Source organism: Nestor notabilis, unplaced genomic scaffold (assembly GCF_000696875.1).
Source record: "Nestor notabilis isolate BGI_N333 unplaced genomic scaffold, ASM69687v1 scaffold23932, whole genome shotgun sequence".
NCBI classification, from domain to species: Eukaryota; Metazoa; Chordata; class Aves; order Psittaciformes; family Psittacidae; genus Nestor; species Nestor notabilis.
Genome location: NW_009920017.1, coordinates 2,882 through 21,056, shown reverse-complemented (window position 1 = coordinate 21,056; position 18,175 = coordinate 2,882). Strand labels below are relative to the sequence as shown.

At 40.2% G+C, this 18,175-nt stretch overlaps 1 protein-coding gene across 1 annotated transcript; it reads right to left on the bottom strand.

Annotated features, from left to right (window-relative positions):
• Positions 1 to 1,852: 1,852 nt before the first annotated feature.
• On the bottom strand, positions 1,853 to 17,826 carry LOC104400970 (trinucleotide repeat-containing gene 6B protein-like; the record flags this gene model as incomplete). Its single annotated transcript, XM_010010503.1, has 7 exons — positions 1,853 to 1,898; positions 3,184 to 3,258; positions 4,452 to 4,630; positions 7,258 to 7,416; positions 8,704 to 11,034; positions 16,103 to 16,447; positions 17,805 to 17,826. Coding segments are annotated over 7 exons (3,157 nt in total), but the record flags the coding sequence as incomplete, so codon positions are not given.
• Positions 17,827 to 18,175: the final 349 nt, after the last annotated feature.

The following is an 18,175-nucleotide window of genomic DNA, read 5'->3' as shown; positions in this document are numbered from 1 at the left end:
TTGTATCACAGACCTCTAACTATTCTAGCATACAGCAACGAATTTCAGAACGTATTCTGAAAACTTGGCTTGTAAACACCAGTTTTAGTTGATCCAGCGATACCACAGACTGCGACCTGACTCACAACTACTTCTGCAGGTGGTTCTTCAGATACACCACTAGGGGATCATCAGCAACTAATTCAAATGACAGTTCCCCACAGGAAATTTAGAACCACCAGCAGAAAAAGCATTGATTCCAAGTCAGTCACCTCCTCCAGCCAGCCCTCCCCTTCTTACCAAGTCCCTTCTGTGCTTTCAGCAGCTCTTTGTACCTGTATGCATCCCTATTTTAACTGAGGTAGACACTTCTGCTATTATGCAGAAGTAGCTGGAAATAAGCTGCTTGGTACCAGAACGTTTTTAAATATGAAACAGGTAAAACGGTTACTGTGTGACAGCATACTGCAGGTCTCAGTGATAATCACATGGGATTCAGAATGAACGGTGTCCACAGCTTCGTAACAAACCTGATATGCACTGATACAGAGATCCCTTCCACACTGAGAACCACCACATACACACTCCTCTGGAGCCCACAAGGGCATACCTCACCTACGCAGGGAAATTCACTGTTCTAGATGAGAGCTGAGAATACTAATACTACTTTGACACACCATTCTTTGGAGTAAGAATTACAGACCTCTGACTTTCGACACTGTAAATGAGAAGAATTTGAGGCCTCTGTGATGTTCCCAACAGTTACAGAAATAGGATCAATATCTCCAAAATTATTGTTGGCTTTGTACAGTGACAATGTCCTTTAGGTGGACTAGAAGATCTGCCTTCATAGCCATGGATATGAAGTGATCTTCCTGCCTCTGTAGTTTTTGAAGAATCAAAAACTGAATAGAAGTTAGAACAGGAATGAAATCCTATTTCCCTTTATAAGTATCGAAGGCTATCCTGTGTAAGTTTTTAACCTTATTAAACCTTCAAAGACTTGATAACAAATAAAATCCAACAATCGACATAGCAGGTTTGGTTCACTCCTTTTTTAATATCTATTTTAGGGATTCTGCAGGGAAACTGTCTCAACTGGGAGAAGATTTCAGGAACCTGTGGTATTTCTACTGCAATAACATGATAGTGAACATTCAGACACAATTTGGAGAAGAACAAATGCAAAACCAAATCTGATTCCAAGATTTTAAACCAGTGTTTCTGTGAAAGTTCACTACTTAGTTTGCCAAAGAACAAAGTCATGACAAATTAAAAGCTGATTAAATGGGATTAATCCAAGTGGTCAACTCCAACTCCCATTTAAGACAGTGTTTTCCACACAGCCCATCCCACTTAAACTGTGCAGTGTTTGTGGTAAGGCTATGAAGAGTGAAAAATCTAGTTCTACTGAGCAGTAACTTGGAATAGCTTCAGGCAAGCAATCGAAGAAATCAGCTATAGAAAACATTCTTTTTTCTCACATCACCTCCAGGGAGCTGTGGTAATTGGGATGTCCTACTGCCAAGAATTAAAACAGTCCTCCTCTTCCAACAAATGAAAAGGGACCCTCACTTTCTTGAAACAGTAACAATGAATACAAACTACATGTATCAAACCATTCCTACCGAATGTCCCTTCCACAAGTGATACCTCCATTCTGTACAGGTATATATCCCAGTATTGCACAGCAGTATCAGCTGTGTAACCGTTCGAAGCCTACAGCCAGGACACAGGATGCTATAACTCTAACCTTCTATTTGAGGAGTGCTAAAAGCAAGATCAAACCTTTCCAAAACACAGCATGTCATCCACATAAAAATACTACACATGATCTCATATTTCAAATGCACTTAAATTAAACTATACGCACCTACAGACAAGTCCATCTTACTGCCTGGAATGTCCTCAGTTTGACTCTGGAAGAGAAACAAAAAAATTCAGTTCCAACTTCTATGAAATGCTGAGGAATGTTTCAGAAAAGTGGAATGAAGGAAGGACACGCTTGTGCCAATGAAAGTTTTATTTTAAACTAAAATCAAACACAAGGATTCCTGATATCACCCTTGACACAGCTCACCTTGATTCACTAATGCTGTGCGTGACAAGTTTACCCGTATGAAACCAGACACATGAACACATGTGACAGGCTGAGAAAGACGGATAGACAGCTGCTCTGTGATATGAACCTCTGTCCTCATGTGCCAGTGGCTGAGACATGAAACACTGAAAATAGTGGCCAAAATGATAGCTCATCCTCATGACTTGTCAAGCCATCAAATCTTGAAAAGCGCTGCCAAGTTGTTATTTAGTTGGCAGTCTGGGACAGGGTGTTCCCATAGCTTTCAGAAGCATCTACAGTCTAGCAGACTGAATTCGAGCTTGGGAGCCAACAGACATTACAAACTAATCCTAGTCGTGTCAGTGACAGTTTGTACAGGCCTGAGCTTCTCTCAGAACCTCTGCATTACCATCTTTCTCTAGCCTGCACTACATACTATGCCTGCTTCACAGGATGACAGTTGGCACAATATCTGGTAAAATGTTTTACAAATTAGCATTTCAGAAGTTCTTAAAAAAAATATATTTATTTTTTAAGGTACCTCTCCGCAGATCTATCTTTTCTCTCCATGATGTGCCATTTATTTATTCACTTTACCAATCAATCTCTGCGTACTGATTAATAGCGAGCCCTTTTTCTTCTAAAAAACCCTGCTATGTATTATTTCAAATACTAATACCCAAGACATACATAGGGCTGTAAGTCTCCTTTTCTGATAGGTGGCTGAGATTCAGAATGAACAGCCTTGGACTAATCACAGATGTCTGACACTACAGCCAGTAGCTAAGGCTTCTACCTTGAGTGCTCTGAACAGCATATTATGAAAATACACCCCACCGCCCAAAAAAACCCCAGCAAATGCTGTTACTTTTAAGGAAATTACAATCTCAGAACAAAAGCTGTCATAAAGTAGCTCTGAAGAGTCAAAGCAGATCTTGGGGTTTTCTAAGCAGCCATTCTGAGTAACAAAGGAACTGCTGAATACTCAGCTATTACAAGTAGTATAATCAACATACTAGCATAGCAAATGCAGATAAGTAGTTACACACTGTTAAACAGCTGATCTTTTGACTTATTTAAAGTTTACTGACTTCTTTTTAATTTCCCAAAGTTGGATTTTATATTTAAAAAAATTTACTTACTAGCAAGCCCATATTTGAAAACTGTTTGGATAAAGGGTTCATCCATGAATCACTATTTCCTCCTTTTAATGCACACTGAAGAGAAAAAAAAAAAGGCAAATATTCTTAAACAACTTTCTGATTTCTTAAATTATGTTTTTACAAGTGTCAAATGATCCTGGTATCAGAGAAACTTACTTCCTGAATAAATTACTAAGTTTTTGCATAGTTGAAACAGTTACCAATTAATCTCTCTTACAAAACTGCTCACTGTTATGCATACCAAACTGGATGAACACTTCATGTCTAGAATGAATGTTTCACACCTTCAGTTTCATTCTGGAATCTGTTATTTATGTTATTTTTTTTTCCTGTTACAGCTTAGTAGATTCTTTAATCTACCACATGCACAGAGGTAGATGTCTTCCTTTTAGTGTGATTTCTCTCACAGGGGCTCTGTGCTGACCTGACTCTCTATTTGGCCTTACTATAATTTACAGGTGATCAAAACTGAAACTGACTACAGTTCAACAAAAAAGAAAGAATTCTGGACAGTTGCTTTGGTGGTTAAAGTAAAAAGAAGGCTTTGAGTGAGAAAAAAGTTCATGAGAATAATTTTGCAAAATGGGAATTGTAAAACTCCATACTATGTCACAACTATTTCCATGTCCTAGGAAGCTGCAAGGCACTTGCCTTTTGAGTTTGCCTTGCCTATTTGACTAGAAGCAGACAAAGCATAGTCCTAATATTAATACATTACGAAGTGTTACTGTAGTAAAGAACTTTAACACAAAGAAGCCTTAGAAAGCAATTTACTCAGGACTATAGCCAAACTCCTGCTCCTGTTTGAGGCCAAAGGTCAGTAGCAACAAACACAATTCTGACCTAAACACAACAGTCAGTAGAAATAAGAAGTGTATATGCCAAATGAACTGCGGAATCCAAACTTCGGCAGGCTATGCAAGGAGAACAGCAGCAGCCTGACACAGAAAGACATGTCAACAGAAGAGCAGTAGCCTTGGGATACTTATTGCTCCGTTTCATTTAGTAATGCTCTACAGCTCACATACCAAAGGAATTTGACACCTTCTGGTAGATTTATTAGTCACAACAGGTATAATACACTAAAACAAATCAGAAGCCTCACATTTTTTACACTGTTGTAATAGGCACCTTTCTAGCTGAATTCTGTAATACCTTTTTAAAAGAAGAACTATTATAATGCTCTAACATATCAGTCATACTGCTTTCAGACAACACAGCAGTTATGAATCATTCAAGCATTTTACCTTCATTTGTGTTTTCTTTCCTCCTTGCCCCCAGCTTGTTGAGTTGTGGGAGGAACTGCTTCCCTGAGAGCCTGCTGTGTTCCAGACTCCTCCCTCCTCCTCCTCTTCCCAGCTGGAATGACGTGTTCCTGTCACTGGCCCATCACTCTCTCCCCAGCCATCTTGCATAGATTTAGAACCTTCAGAAAAAGAAACAAGCTTAAAAGCAGTGCACAATATCATGCAGTGGTGATTTGCTACTGCAAGATTAGCTGAGATCATCAGAACCCCAAGGGAGTTAAAAAAAAGTGCCTTCATTCGAACAGCTGTAAAAACTTGTGCATGAATCCCCAAACCCAAGAGATTTGGCGGCATGTTAGTATGTCATGTTTTGCAACTATTTTAAAGCAATAAAGATATAATAACCGTAGGGACCTCTTCCCTTATACAGATACAGCTGCACTGGGATTTCTTTAAAAGGCAATCTATTATTTTCTAGTGTAAATGAAAGACATCAAGGAGACTTAAAAACCAAGGGTGCGGAGGCCTCTGGTTCAGGTAGTTTATCAATTATTTCCTCTCTTCCTTCAAAACCTTAATGCTTCCCTTGCACAAAACTACAGAAACAAAGAACTTTAAGGTGCAACAACAAAGCAGAATCTGAAGGAAAAGCAGTGACATTGTGCTCCAGTATATGTAACACTAAAAGTACTGCTTTCATGTCAGTTTAAGAGCTACTTTAAAACCCATCATAAATAACAACTCAGATACTTCTCAGGAAACATAACTTTTTGAAGTTATTTGTGTATGAAAATTGAGGGCTGCTTAGGAAACATACTGGTCCAAGTGCAAAAATTTACCTCTTGATCCTTTAATCATGCTACTTACACAGAAAAGCTACATTTAAGGATTATGACTGCAGAGTCAAGAAGTTCATCTGGAAATGTCAAATATGAGATAGTCTCTGCAGCTTTAATTTATTTCCAGCCACCACTTTTTTTTAAATATAGTACTACGATCCTGCTTTTAAGTACATGACCATAGATTATTATTCTGTACTGACAGCTCTCAGAGCTGAGATTCTTGAACCTGAATCTGGATAGTAGTGTAAATATGACTTGTCTGCAGGACTGCCAATTCATTTCCTGCAGTTGTTGAGTGAGGAGGCACAAAAAGCTATAGTAAGCACAGGAAACTTTCAAGATAAAGAGACATAACAATGATGTTACAGAAAATGGAATTTATTCCTGCTTCTGCGAGAGAATTCCTACGCAATACTGGTAGAACTATGTGAATCCTCTTTATTTTTCTTTTTTTGTTTTAAACAGGTGGCAAGATCTGTGCTTCCCTTCTTTGGCTCTAAACTCTTCTTTTCCCATCATTGCTAATCTCGGTTTCCTGACCTTACTTTTGACCATAAATTATGCCTTTGCAGGCTCTTTGTCCCAATTTCTTCTTCCAACTTACAAAAAACATTAAGTATCTGCCTGTATTTTGCTCCTCTAGAGCTGGGAATAGCTTATGTACAAAACAGTACACATACACTCCATCTCTTTGCTTATGTCGCACTTGCAGACCAGTTAAGACGAGCAAGTGACTGTGCAAAGTCTTTAAAGTCTATCTTAAGCATTAACAAATCCATAGAATTTGCAACGGATCGTTAGCATTTCAGAGGCTCTTATTTTGGTCATATGTAGTTGGCTTTTACAGATTAAGAGAGATTTATCTAGAAAAAGTCTAGCATTCTGGAAGTGCCAAGTTTGTGTGGCAGGCACAGGAAGCACTACTGCTATCCATGAAAGGCTGCTATAACATCAACTCTAAGAAAGCAATGCTTTCTCCCAGTTTTGTTTCATAAATGCCCAAGCGGGGTCAGAAGAAGGGAGAATGACCCAACAGAACACAATCTGTATAGAGCATTTCATTCCAAACAATTACATGTTGCAAAAGCAACTTGTAACTGGAAACAGTTTTACAGTAAGTATCATTACTCAAGTTTAGCTAACAGTCATGTATTATCACTGTTTCCTACGGGAAACTTTATATCCAAATGTTACTGGTTTTGGCGACGACATTGCTATGTTGTATCAGCAGGTGATCGCTTCTGTTTGTTGTACTTCGTTTAAAGAGAGTGAAATAAAAATTCTATGAACAGCTTATATCAGAAAGAAAAACTTCCACAAAAATAAAACTCTTAATACAGCAAAATTTTCTCTTCAAAGTATATTTTTTAAATATTTCAACATCATCTCATTCATGAGCACCACAGCTGCAGGTAGGTAATATTCAGAAAATTGTAATCCCTTTAGGTTCAACCACAGAATAAAGTTCAGTTCTTAAGACATACAATTTTCCACACCCATACAATCAAAAATAAGCCATTCAAAGGCAAGCTGCATTACCAAAGCATAGATTACCAACCTAATGGCCTCCATAGCGAAATTTGTGCATTCCCTTTTCTGATATGATCAGGAAAAGCGATTTATCATTTAATAAGTTTATATGCTGAGTAACAAGTGAGCAGCCAAAGAAGGAAAGACGTTTTGAGAAAAAGACACATTTCCTCACTCAAATGCTCTGATGTTTCAACACTTCCACAATCAAAGCTGCCCCTTTAATTTCTCAGTTAAGAAATTTTTCATTACCTTAAAAGACAAAGTTCCAGTCATTTGTAAGCACTTAATCACTCACCCATCAAAATCTTACACGACATTCAACATGTTGCTCCTAGGCCTCAGGTAACAATTCCTCCATGGGTGACCCATATCAAAAGCCCAAACACTAAAAAGGACTGTTGCAAAGAAATTGGTATCTGGCCTATACTCACTAGATTTCATGGCATTCGGGGCGTTGGAAGGTGCATTCCCCCAGCCTGTTGTTGATGCTGCTGTATCATCTACTTCACCCCACCCGGGACTTGTTTCATTTGGCTCACCCCAGGCGGACGTACCATTATCTGGAGCAGGTGGAGTGCTTTTGCTCCAGACTGCACAAAGGAGAAAGAGTTTTCATTACAGACCATTTAGACAATGAACTATTTACTGCAGCGCAGCACCACATCATCTATCTACTGCTTCATTCTTTCTGTTGAGGACTTCAGGTTCTCAGTAACAAGAGTGCAACAGAACTGTCAACTGTTCACATCACTCAGAGCAGGCACTGACTTCCAGGGATGAAAAGGAAGAGAATGCTATGTTAAGTAATATTCTTCTCCCAGGTTAAACATGTACCCTACATCTAATGCTGTCCTATCTGGCGAACTTTTGTGACCAATTAAAATCACCAGATTAACCCACGTTTTCATCTACTGAAGAATAAGAGCATATTTGAAGTACGTATTAAAACAAAATGGCATTCTTTAAAGCACGTTTAAGTCACAGAAGAGGTTACCTAAAAACATCTTAATATATTCCCAGGCTATGTAGCATTTCCTTATCCTTATTTCATAGAAGAAAATACTTTCCTAAGTATTCTTTATCATAGAACAGAGCCAAACTGAGCTAAAAAAAAAGACAGACTCGTTCAATTTCAAGTGTTAACTGAGTGTTCCAGAGAAAAAAGTTTAACTAAGTAAAGAATTTCTCCCTGATTCTCCAATAATAAAATATAAAGGAAATGTTATTTGGCTTGGAGAAAAGGAGGCTCAGGGGATACCTTATCACCCGCTACAACTACCTGAAAGGAGGATGGAGTGAGGTGGGTCTTCTGTCCCTTCTCCCAAGTAACAAACAATAGGACAATAGGAAATGGCCTCAAGTTGCGCCAGGGAGGTTTAGGGTGGAGATCAGGAAAAATTTTACCCCAAAACAGTTGTCAAGCATTGGAACAGCCTGCCCAAGGAAGTGGTTGAGTCACCATCCCTGGAAGTATTTAAAAGACTTGCAGATGTGGTGCTTGGTTTAGACAAGGTTTAGTGGTGGACTTGGCAGTCCTGGGGTAACAGTTGGACTCAATGATTTTAAAGGTCTTTTTTCCAACCTAAATTATTCTATGATTCTATAATTCAACCTGTTCTTCAGAGCTCAGATTGAATATGCACATTTGTCAGCTAACATTTTCTTTTACTGGCAAGCTGACCAGTTTTCAGATCAGTTACTGAAGCACAACAAGCAGAGGACTGACTGATTAAAGACATAACCGAATCCTCAAATAAGAAATTGGTTTTCTTTATGGAATAAAACTACTGAGAATTGGAGGCTATACAAGTATCTCTTACACTTTAAGGTTACATTCATATATAGGAGCTTGCAGAAGAAAGGAACAAGACTACTACCTGATGCTTGTGATTTGCTAGTCATTGGAGTAGGCAGGCTCTGCTCCCGTGGGGCCTGTCCTCCTTGTGAGTTCTTGTCCCACAGGTTCACATTCTTGTAGTTATAACTGCTAGGATCTCCCCACGCTGAAGTGCCATCATCAATATCCATTTTCCGACTGATTGACTGTGGAGAAGGTTCTTCCCAGCCGCTAGGCTCCTCCTCTTTGGGGGCAGCTGGCTGTGGTCCACTGTTCCAGTTTGGGTTTGGAGGTCGCCCATTACTTGGAGTTTGGGGCGGTGGACCCCAGGAACCAGAAGACTCCTGCTGTTGCTGCTGGTGCTGTTGCTGCTGCTTGTTCCAGGAGTTGGGCTGTCGACCCGTCTCATTCCACGTTGAAGTTCTTTTACAATCATCCCATCCACCTTTTGAAGCAGCGGCTGTATTTGCACCATTACCCCAAGTTCCAATCTCATTCTGCCCACCTTCACCCCAACCAGACACTGGCTTGTTTCCTGTACTTTCCCAGTTGCTGTTCTTTGTTTGGTCAACTTCCTCTCCCCAACCGTTCTTTCCAGAAGACCATCCTTGATTAGACTGCCGTCCACCCCACCCCTGATCCTTACTACTGGAATTTTCATTCCAAGAGGAAGATGATTTTTCTTCTGTTCTTCCTCCTCCCCAATTAGAAGAATTGGAGTTCTTATAGTCATTCCATCCTCCAGTATTTTTGGGGTCCTTCCACTCCGTTGGGGTTGAGAGCTCACCCCATCCAGACTTAATTTGATTGCTTTGGCTGGGTACATCGCCCCAGCCCCCTGAGTTCTTTGTCTGTGTGGCAGAGCTCTCCCACCCCTCAGTTCCTTTATCAGACTTCCCCTCGGGCCGTGGCATCTCTTCAATATCCCACACGGTATCTTGCTTAATTTGGGTTTGGCCCCAGCCAGTGTTTGAAAGCACTCGAGGGTCCAAATCAGTCCTGCTCAGCAAAGTCTGCAAGACTGCCTGGCAATCAGGATGCGTAGGCCTGTATGATCGGCGTCCAGAATTGTGACTGTCACTACTTCCTGCTTTGTGGTTGCTTCCAGTGCTTTGACCTCCAACCTCACTTCCCGCAGAGCTGGAAGATCTTCCCCAACAGGGAGCCTGGGAATTGCCTTGGTTTTCAGGAAGAGGGTGGCCTTTTTGATTGTCCCATGCTCCAGTGCTAGAATTTGGTTGGTTTGGACCACTCCATTCTCCAATCTTCAGTTCATCAGACCCAGACAGCTGTTTCCATTCTCCCTGAGAGACCCCAGATGTTAATTTGTTCCCTTCACCCCATTTGCTTTCATTTGCATGCTGAGGGCCAAAGTTCCAAGACCCACCACCCGTAGACCGGTTATTGTTATCCCAAGAATCACTTCTTGACCCATTAGGTTTTTGAACAGAAGCTCCTTTCCAGGAGTCCTCTCTATCCTTTCCATTGTTCCCATGGTTTCCAGAATTGCTCTGTCCAGAGGCTGTGTCAGTTCCAGAAGACCCCCTAGCTGTACCCCAAGATCCAACACTCCCAGTCTTTCTTTCTCCAGTGCTTTGTGAAGGGGTGTCAGTGCTCCTGGAAGGGTTCCCCAAGCCCATTTCAAAGGGCATTCCCTTATTCTCCATAGGGTTTGGTGAACTTAAGTTCAAGGAGTTAGTGTTTCCATTTTTTGGTCCATCAGTGTTATGAATTTGAGCCTGTTCTCTGCCAGAGACAAAGTTAACACCCGCATTTTCCATCTTTGACTGCTGTTCCCTAGAGGTCTGACCTACTGTGCTAATCTGTGCATTGGAGCTACCACTATCAGATTCCAAAGTCCCTTTCCTAGAATTGCCCTCTTGCACCAGTGCCGGCCAAGCAGACGGGTTGCTATTTGGGTTAAAGTTGCTGAAGCCAGTACTGGGACTGATTCTATCTTGTCCACTCAAGTTCCTCCAATTACCTAGTCCATTGTTACTCTCGGCAGCAGGGTTGGAAGATTGAACAGATTTAGCCTTGGGATCAGATTTCCAGGCCCCAAGATTACATTCGTTTCCAGCGCTTCCAGACTGGCACTGGCTTCCTTTTCCTTTGTTACTAGTGGTGCTTCCTGGCAGAGCATTCTTCTCCAAGCCAGGGTTCGAGGCACTGTTGTTATCGGTGGTGTTTTCGGAAGAAGACTCAGCATCTTTGCTGGCAATACAAGGCCACTCTTCCATGTCAGACCCGTCTACAATCACCTTGTCCCAGATGTGAGTTGGGTTGGCGTTGGTGCCGCTGTTGGAGGAGGCTCCAGGACCCCAAGTGGAATTTGCATAATTTGAAGCAGCAGCACCTCCAATTGCTGAATCTAAAAAAAAAAAAGTCAAGAACATATCCAAAGAGGTAGTTAAAAATCAGTATTATTTTCAAGTACTGACCATCACTAACTACTGTTTTCATTAGTAAGAACACTTCCCTCAAATGTGTAATGAAGTTGCTTTGGAAGAACATTAGGCTGGAAAACACGACTGAAAATACTGATGAAAAACTTCAACAAAATCCCCACAAGCATATTGTGGGCATCTGAATTCACCTTTGACTCACTACTTCTGCTAACAGACCAGCTCTAAGTTCAACTAATAATTATAACCCAGTTAATTACAATTAATGCTACTGGTTGTAGTCTTTCCAAATACACATTTAAAATCATACTATATATAGAACAAGAATGTGTATGTGCACACATTTATATGTATGTGTGTGTACACATAGTCACCTGCTGGTCTGCTACTCAACTGACTTAAAGCAGCTACAATTTATTACAGATCAAAAGGTAAAAGATTGAAGACAAAAAGCAGCTAATAAATATATAAAGCTGAAGTCTGTCCTTCAGCTTCAAATATCTTTTTCAAGTTGATTCTGCTACAAAGAGTTTCTTTCAACCCTTTGGAAAACAAATAGCTTTGTTTCCAAAAGTTACTGTAAAATGGAAGAGTCCAAAGCTACATGAATTGTAATTCCTATGTAGAAATGTGCAAGCTGCATTCAGTATGTAATTACACCACATTTGTGTCACTGCTATATTTAGCCTAGAAATCACAGTTTGTGGTTTTGCGAGCAGCTAAGCTGATCTCTGCCTCTGGATGGAGGCTAGTAAGAGATCTCACTTTTTCTTCTCTCTCACCAGCTCTACCTACTTCAAGTTCCCCATGTTTCATACCTCATTTGTGACAGTACTTGACACAAAACTGTTCACTTTTAGATGGGTTAGCTTTTTGCTGGCTTAGCACATTGTACAGGGTAACCGGCAAATTCAATGAGCTTTGGAGTCACCATAAGGAAATCAGGTGGATGAGTGACAATGAATAAGGCCCCTTTCTTTCATCTGTGGTGAATTATTATGTCCTATGCAGTATGACTTCATGTGGACAAGATATGTGCATACTTTTGGAACAGACGTAAATTAACACAGTGCCACAATGGATGGAAGCCTATGTCAGTGCTGGCAGCATGGTATCTGTATATATGCAGACACGTTAGCATCATTAGTTTAAAACGTCAGCCAAGATTCCCTTGCTATCCACATAATTACCTCTGATCCTTTAAATAATTTAAGTCCATTAGTACTTCAGTGTTGTTCTCTATATAGGGTTCTACTCCTTTTTCTATGCATTTTTAATACCAAGGGACCCTTAATTGCCCTCACCACAAATTCCCAGTGATGAAGACTAAGCACTCTCTACTCTACAAAAGCATGTACTGATCCCTAACATATTAGTCTTATCCAACCAATTTAATTATTCTGCAGAGCATAAAGGTCATAGTAACATCTGCATCAGTATTCACACCTCAATATATATTGTTACTACCAATACTAGCTGATATGACAACATCCACGAAAATAAGGTATAATCATAGAATCACAGAGTGGTTTGGGTTGGAAAGGATCTTAAAAATCATCCACGTCCAACTCTCCTGGCATGGGAAGGGACACCTTCCACTAGACCAGGTTGTTCAAAGCCCCATCCAATAATGACCTAAAAACCCATGTATTTCCCCCCCGCCCAAGTTCCCATGTTACATATTCAAACCTCAAGACCCCAGTTTCTGGTTGCTAATACTGTTAATAGAAGATGAACAGACCAGCTTTCAGCGCCTGTCTCAGGCTTTCAGTTTCTTAACTTAAGCAGTGAACATCCAGTGAATGTCTTCCAGATCCACCCTTATGAAGGGCCAATAAAGATCTAGACTTCACAGCAAGGTTTTAACTCTCTTGTAAGCTTTGAATGCTGATGAACAAGTCGGCCTTAATCCATTAAACCCTAGCCACCAACATCCAAAAGACAAAGCAGTTCCCATGCACATTCTCTTCTTTCTGTTGCCTTTACCTCACGTGCAAACTTAACAATAGCAAGGAAGTGTGACTTTGGACTGACACTTGCATCTGGCTACCTTTTTAGTACGCTAATGCTTCCCTGCACCCTGATTTAAAAACTTTCTGAGTAGACCAATCACAGGAACAACTGAAGGAGGACAGCCAAAGACAAATTCTATTGCTGTCTTTTGAACTTAGCAATGATTCAGCAAATGACTGATGCGTGATCTTCACACAGGTTATTTTAACAAAGCTTTTCACATTTCGTTTCTGTGAAGGCATTCTAAAAGTATTAATATTGGGATGTTTGCTAACATAGTGTACTAGATCACAATTTAACAGACTGTTTTATACAGCCAGCCTCCCCTGCTATATTTGACAGTGATAACAAAATTCTGGCGATTTATGGTTTTGTCTAAAGATAATGAGTAAGGGCTCTAGGTTCTTAAGCTCCTCCTTAATAACAAACATGTTGAAGGTAAACAAGTTTCTGATCTGACTAAAATGAAAAAAAGATATTAGCAAATGATTACTGTTAAGGATTAAAGTACGGAACTGAAATAAGTGGAAGTACTGAAATGGAGTCCTGAATTGAAGACGCAGTTTTGCTGTGAGAGATGGTGGTGATTCTTAGAGGGAATTGTAACTAGTGAAAGACTACCACCAATAAAATTTAAGCTTTGTTTTCCAAAATTGTCTTGCATATCCTGAATATAATCGTTATTGGATAAATTATATATACCACCCTCCTCGCCAACCCCTGCTACTGCTATGAGACAATAGTAAATTTAGTGTCATCTTCCAGGGAACTAGAGTTTTGCCATCTTCCAGAAGCATTCCAATTCTGGTAGAAAAAGATCCATGCAGAGAAGGATTATGTATTAACTTTTTGTATTAAAGCCTCACCAACACCATCTATAGCTATCTGGCAAATATAACATCATGAAGCAGTAGATAAGCTGTCTTTATTTTATCCTTTGGCAACCTGTTTTTGTTTTCATGGGGGATGAATTTATGACAGTATCAGTGCTTAAGTGCCTGACAGAATTGGGCCCAATCTGAAGTCCAATTTGTCAACAGCCAGGATCTCAGACGGAACTAATTATGTGCAAAACAGATAGCCAACACTGTACCTCCATAAGCGCTTTGACGGAATGCCCTAAGTGACAGACCTGGACTTTGTCTTGTCCAGCTGCCCATTCCCAGTCCCCTGGCACACATACTCCAACACGCTAGCATGTATGTTTTCACTGATATTCAGTGAGCTTAACTGGTAATCACCCAGGCTGACATTAGCTTTAAAAAACAACCTGACTTAACTTTAATCCAAGTCAGCTCCACAGCCCAATTATCTTTTATGGTGCACAAAGCTGGATGGGGTGAGGCAGTTCTGAAGGACCCATATATTTCTTTTCAACACTCCTGACTTACACCAGGGTGAAGCAACTAACCACTGGCATAAAAAGTTGCCCTATCAATAAAATACAAACAGATAACAGTTTATTTGTTAATGTACCATTACATTAAATGCAAAAATACACAAAAATAAAATTTTGGTCTCAGAAAAACAAGTATTAGGTGCCAAACCAATTACACAAAACTTTAAGGAGTCTCTAAAATACTTCAAAATGGTCCTCATATAGTACATCCAACAGCAAATAAATGCTGTTCGTGAGAAATTTTATAAGCTTTTAGAATGCTTCACTACCATCAAGTCTCCTTTGTCAGTCTACTGCAATCACTGTAAGGTATACAAATGCTGTAATAATGCTAGCATTTTATATACAGTCACAAGACTCTGGAGTGTGGGTTCCCCCTCCCTTCATCTTTCAGGTGTTTTATCAAAACCAGCCATCTCTTAGAGATCTGGTTTTTGAACTGATTAGCTAAAACTTTGTCACTGTAGTTTGAAATCTCCTCCCCCTTAAACAAGGAACATCAAAGATAACAAGATAAATAATCTGTCAAACAGGGATCTGTTACAAAGGAATTCAAGAATTGAAACTACAAAACAAGCAGAATTATTCAATTTCCTAGAATCCTTCTAATAAAGACACCCATCCCATCTAGCTTACTTGATTCTGGAGCTCCAAGTCACCTCTGTTTTTCCTTCTGAACCACAGAAAACTGTAAAAAGTTTATGCTTCCCAGGACTGTGGTAAAAAACCCATCCCATTAACCTGGATGGTTTATCAAAGGCAACTCAGACATAGTGGTATCATTATTTTCTTCTTTTGACTTTCTAGCATTTATTATTTCTTTTTTAAATGTCCTCAATGGCAGAACTGAAGCTGTCCTTGACTTCTCAGATCACCTAAGTTTTTCTTTAGAAGGCAAATGTCTTGAGTGGGATTTTGTTTGTTCTACTATCATAACTTCAGAAGAAAATATTACAGTTACTGCAATTCTCCAAGGGTCTAAAAAATTCAGGAGCAGTCAAACATGCTCATTAAAAAAATCTTAAAATCAATTTATATTCTAGAATTCAAGGTGAGCAGAAAAGTAAAAACAGGACAGTCACCACTTTTGTAAAAAGTCTTATCTAAGGAGAAAACCAAGACTGCTACTGAAAAAAAGTCAGGAGCAAGAGCACCAGCTTTCTATTTCATCCAGGTGAGAAGCAACAGACACCTGCCACTTGCAGACCTGGTATCTACATGTTAGTTTTATCAGATTGTGTAAGAAAAGTGACAAGGTAGGAAATTCATGTCATCAAAGGAACCTGAAGAACTACTAAGAACTACTCAATGATGGCCATAAAATGCTATTCACCCATGCACTGGGTTTTCCTTGTTGTGGTCTTAAGAGCTTTACAGCATCCAATATCAAATAACCCAAAGCATTTTTAAAAAAATCAATCCTCTTTCTTATTTCATCTATCAGTAAAAACTGCATCCATTGCTTCTGACAGCAAAAGAAAAGTCTATAGGCTAAAAGAGAAGCTCTCCAGAAGCCATTTGAGGAGTTTTGTTATATAATGATATGCTTATGCACAATTTTAGTGATCCCTCTTCTGCCAGGCACACACACATGTTCATTTAATACTACTATTATAACTTGCCTGTTGCAGTCCCACTGTCGCTCTGCAGCAGTGCTCCTGTCACTGGTTGTGCGTTGTTTGGGTTTGCTCCTGGTGCTGTTGGGGGAGGAGGCCCTGCTCCACCCCCAAGGAGCATACAGGATGGTGGAGGGGGCTGCCCACGTTTCAGTAACACTTTGTGGTCCTGCTGGCAACGGAATCGCGGCGGCACCTCCCGAGGCATGTAGCGGGCGGCGCTTGGCGGTTGTCCGTTCGGCACTGCCACCCTTTTGGCATTGTTGCCACCATTGACTGGTGGCGATGGAGAGTTGCCAATTGGGCTGGCAGCCACTGGTTGGCTTAAACTTGGTTTCGTCACTTCGGGCACTGAAAAACAGGAAGAATGAACATCAGAAACTTTTCCACTTAAACCTGTGCTAGCTGCAAGAACTCACTGTGACTCTTTCCTTTTATAATTCCATTCTTCTCTCTAATGCTGTTCAACTTCAACTTTATCAAGGAGCAGGGAATAAGCAGTTAGCAGCAAATCTCTTGCTTCCATGTGCAAGTCTGTACCCCAGTATGAAACTGTACCCTCAGCAAGTACTTTGCTCTAAGCCCCAAATTTCTTGGAAACGTACAGTTGGCAAAGATTATCACCCTGGGCAATGAGTCATTTAAAAACATGATCAGTCAAATAAACCTGGGTCCGTCTTTTCGCCTCTGCTTCTCTCCCCTGTTCCCTGATCTCCAAGTGGTTTTTGGATTGTTTATGCACCACCCTTATGGGAGATCTGAAATCACATACCAAGTTTTCACCTGCTTAGTAGGCTACATGGCCACTACCAAAACAAACAGAAGGGGGAAAAACACCACCCTCCTCTTGGATTCAGAGTTAACAAATCTGACTTCTCTGTACTGCTCTTAAGTAAGGCAGTAGTAGTTGACTCCCACCCAGAAGGCAGTCCTACATATAGCATTTGTACTAAACTTGCCTAAAGTTTCCCAGCTGGTCACCAGGTGCCCCTATAAGCAAAGACAAGCTGTTTCTAAGGGCTATTATGCATTAGAGAAGAGGAAAACCACAAACAAACCCTTGAGGAACTAACACCATCACAAAATTTGCTTTTGTTTATACAGGCTTCATTGCCCAAATCCCCAAAAAAGGTGGTGTTAGCTGAAAAATCGAGTTACTACCTTAGTTCTCTTCTGTCAATAATGGCAACTTCCCCATACATTTTTTAGAAAAACGACACACAAATCAAGATTACATATACTTTTAGATCAGCTAAATAAACTTACCTTTCAAGATGCTCTGACATCAGTCCTGCCTTATCTGTTGGGACTTTTTGGTGCCTTCTCTTAAGTTTCCAAAATCAAGACATTTTAATTCTTTTTGGTACCTCACTACAAGCAATATTTTCCCTGTCTTCCATTCAATTTATACAGGTGGGTTTCGTGTTTGCCCACTTGTCTAAAACCTTTGCAAACCTGGGAACTAAGTATTTCAGGTAACCTATTTTACCCACAATCCTCATTTCCCTTTCAAGTATTTTGATGCTGGCAGCATGTATAGTTTTAGGTTCTCCATTTTAACCACCTCCATTTTTATTTCTTCTGAATACACATCTTCAGTATTTCATCTTGATTCATGATTGCCCTTCCTTTTCCAACAATTTTGATCAAGATTTGAAACTTGGGCTCAAGTTGATAAAAAATACTCTTTAGGATCAAAGATTCTTACCTTTGGTTTTTTGATCTGTGACCTGCAAATTAAAAGCAAGAATGTAAATAGAGTTTTAAGAACTTCAGCACACAACATTGAACAGACTGCACTAAATCATTACCTTATTAGCGTAAGAACAGTATTTGTTGTTGCATGAAAATAATCAGCCCATGAACTACAGTATTCCTAGTCATAGATAGGAAGTTTTCAAAAACACTACAGCTCCTAGAAGATCCTCATCTGATGCAAGACTGGCACAGGGTGCCCAGAGAAGCTGTGGCTGCCCCATCCATGGAAGTGCTACAGACCAGGTTGGACAGGGCTTGGAGCAACCTGGTCTAATAGAAGGTGTCCCTGCCCATGGCAGGGAGGCGTTGGAACTAGATGAC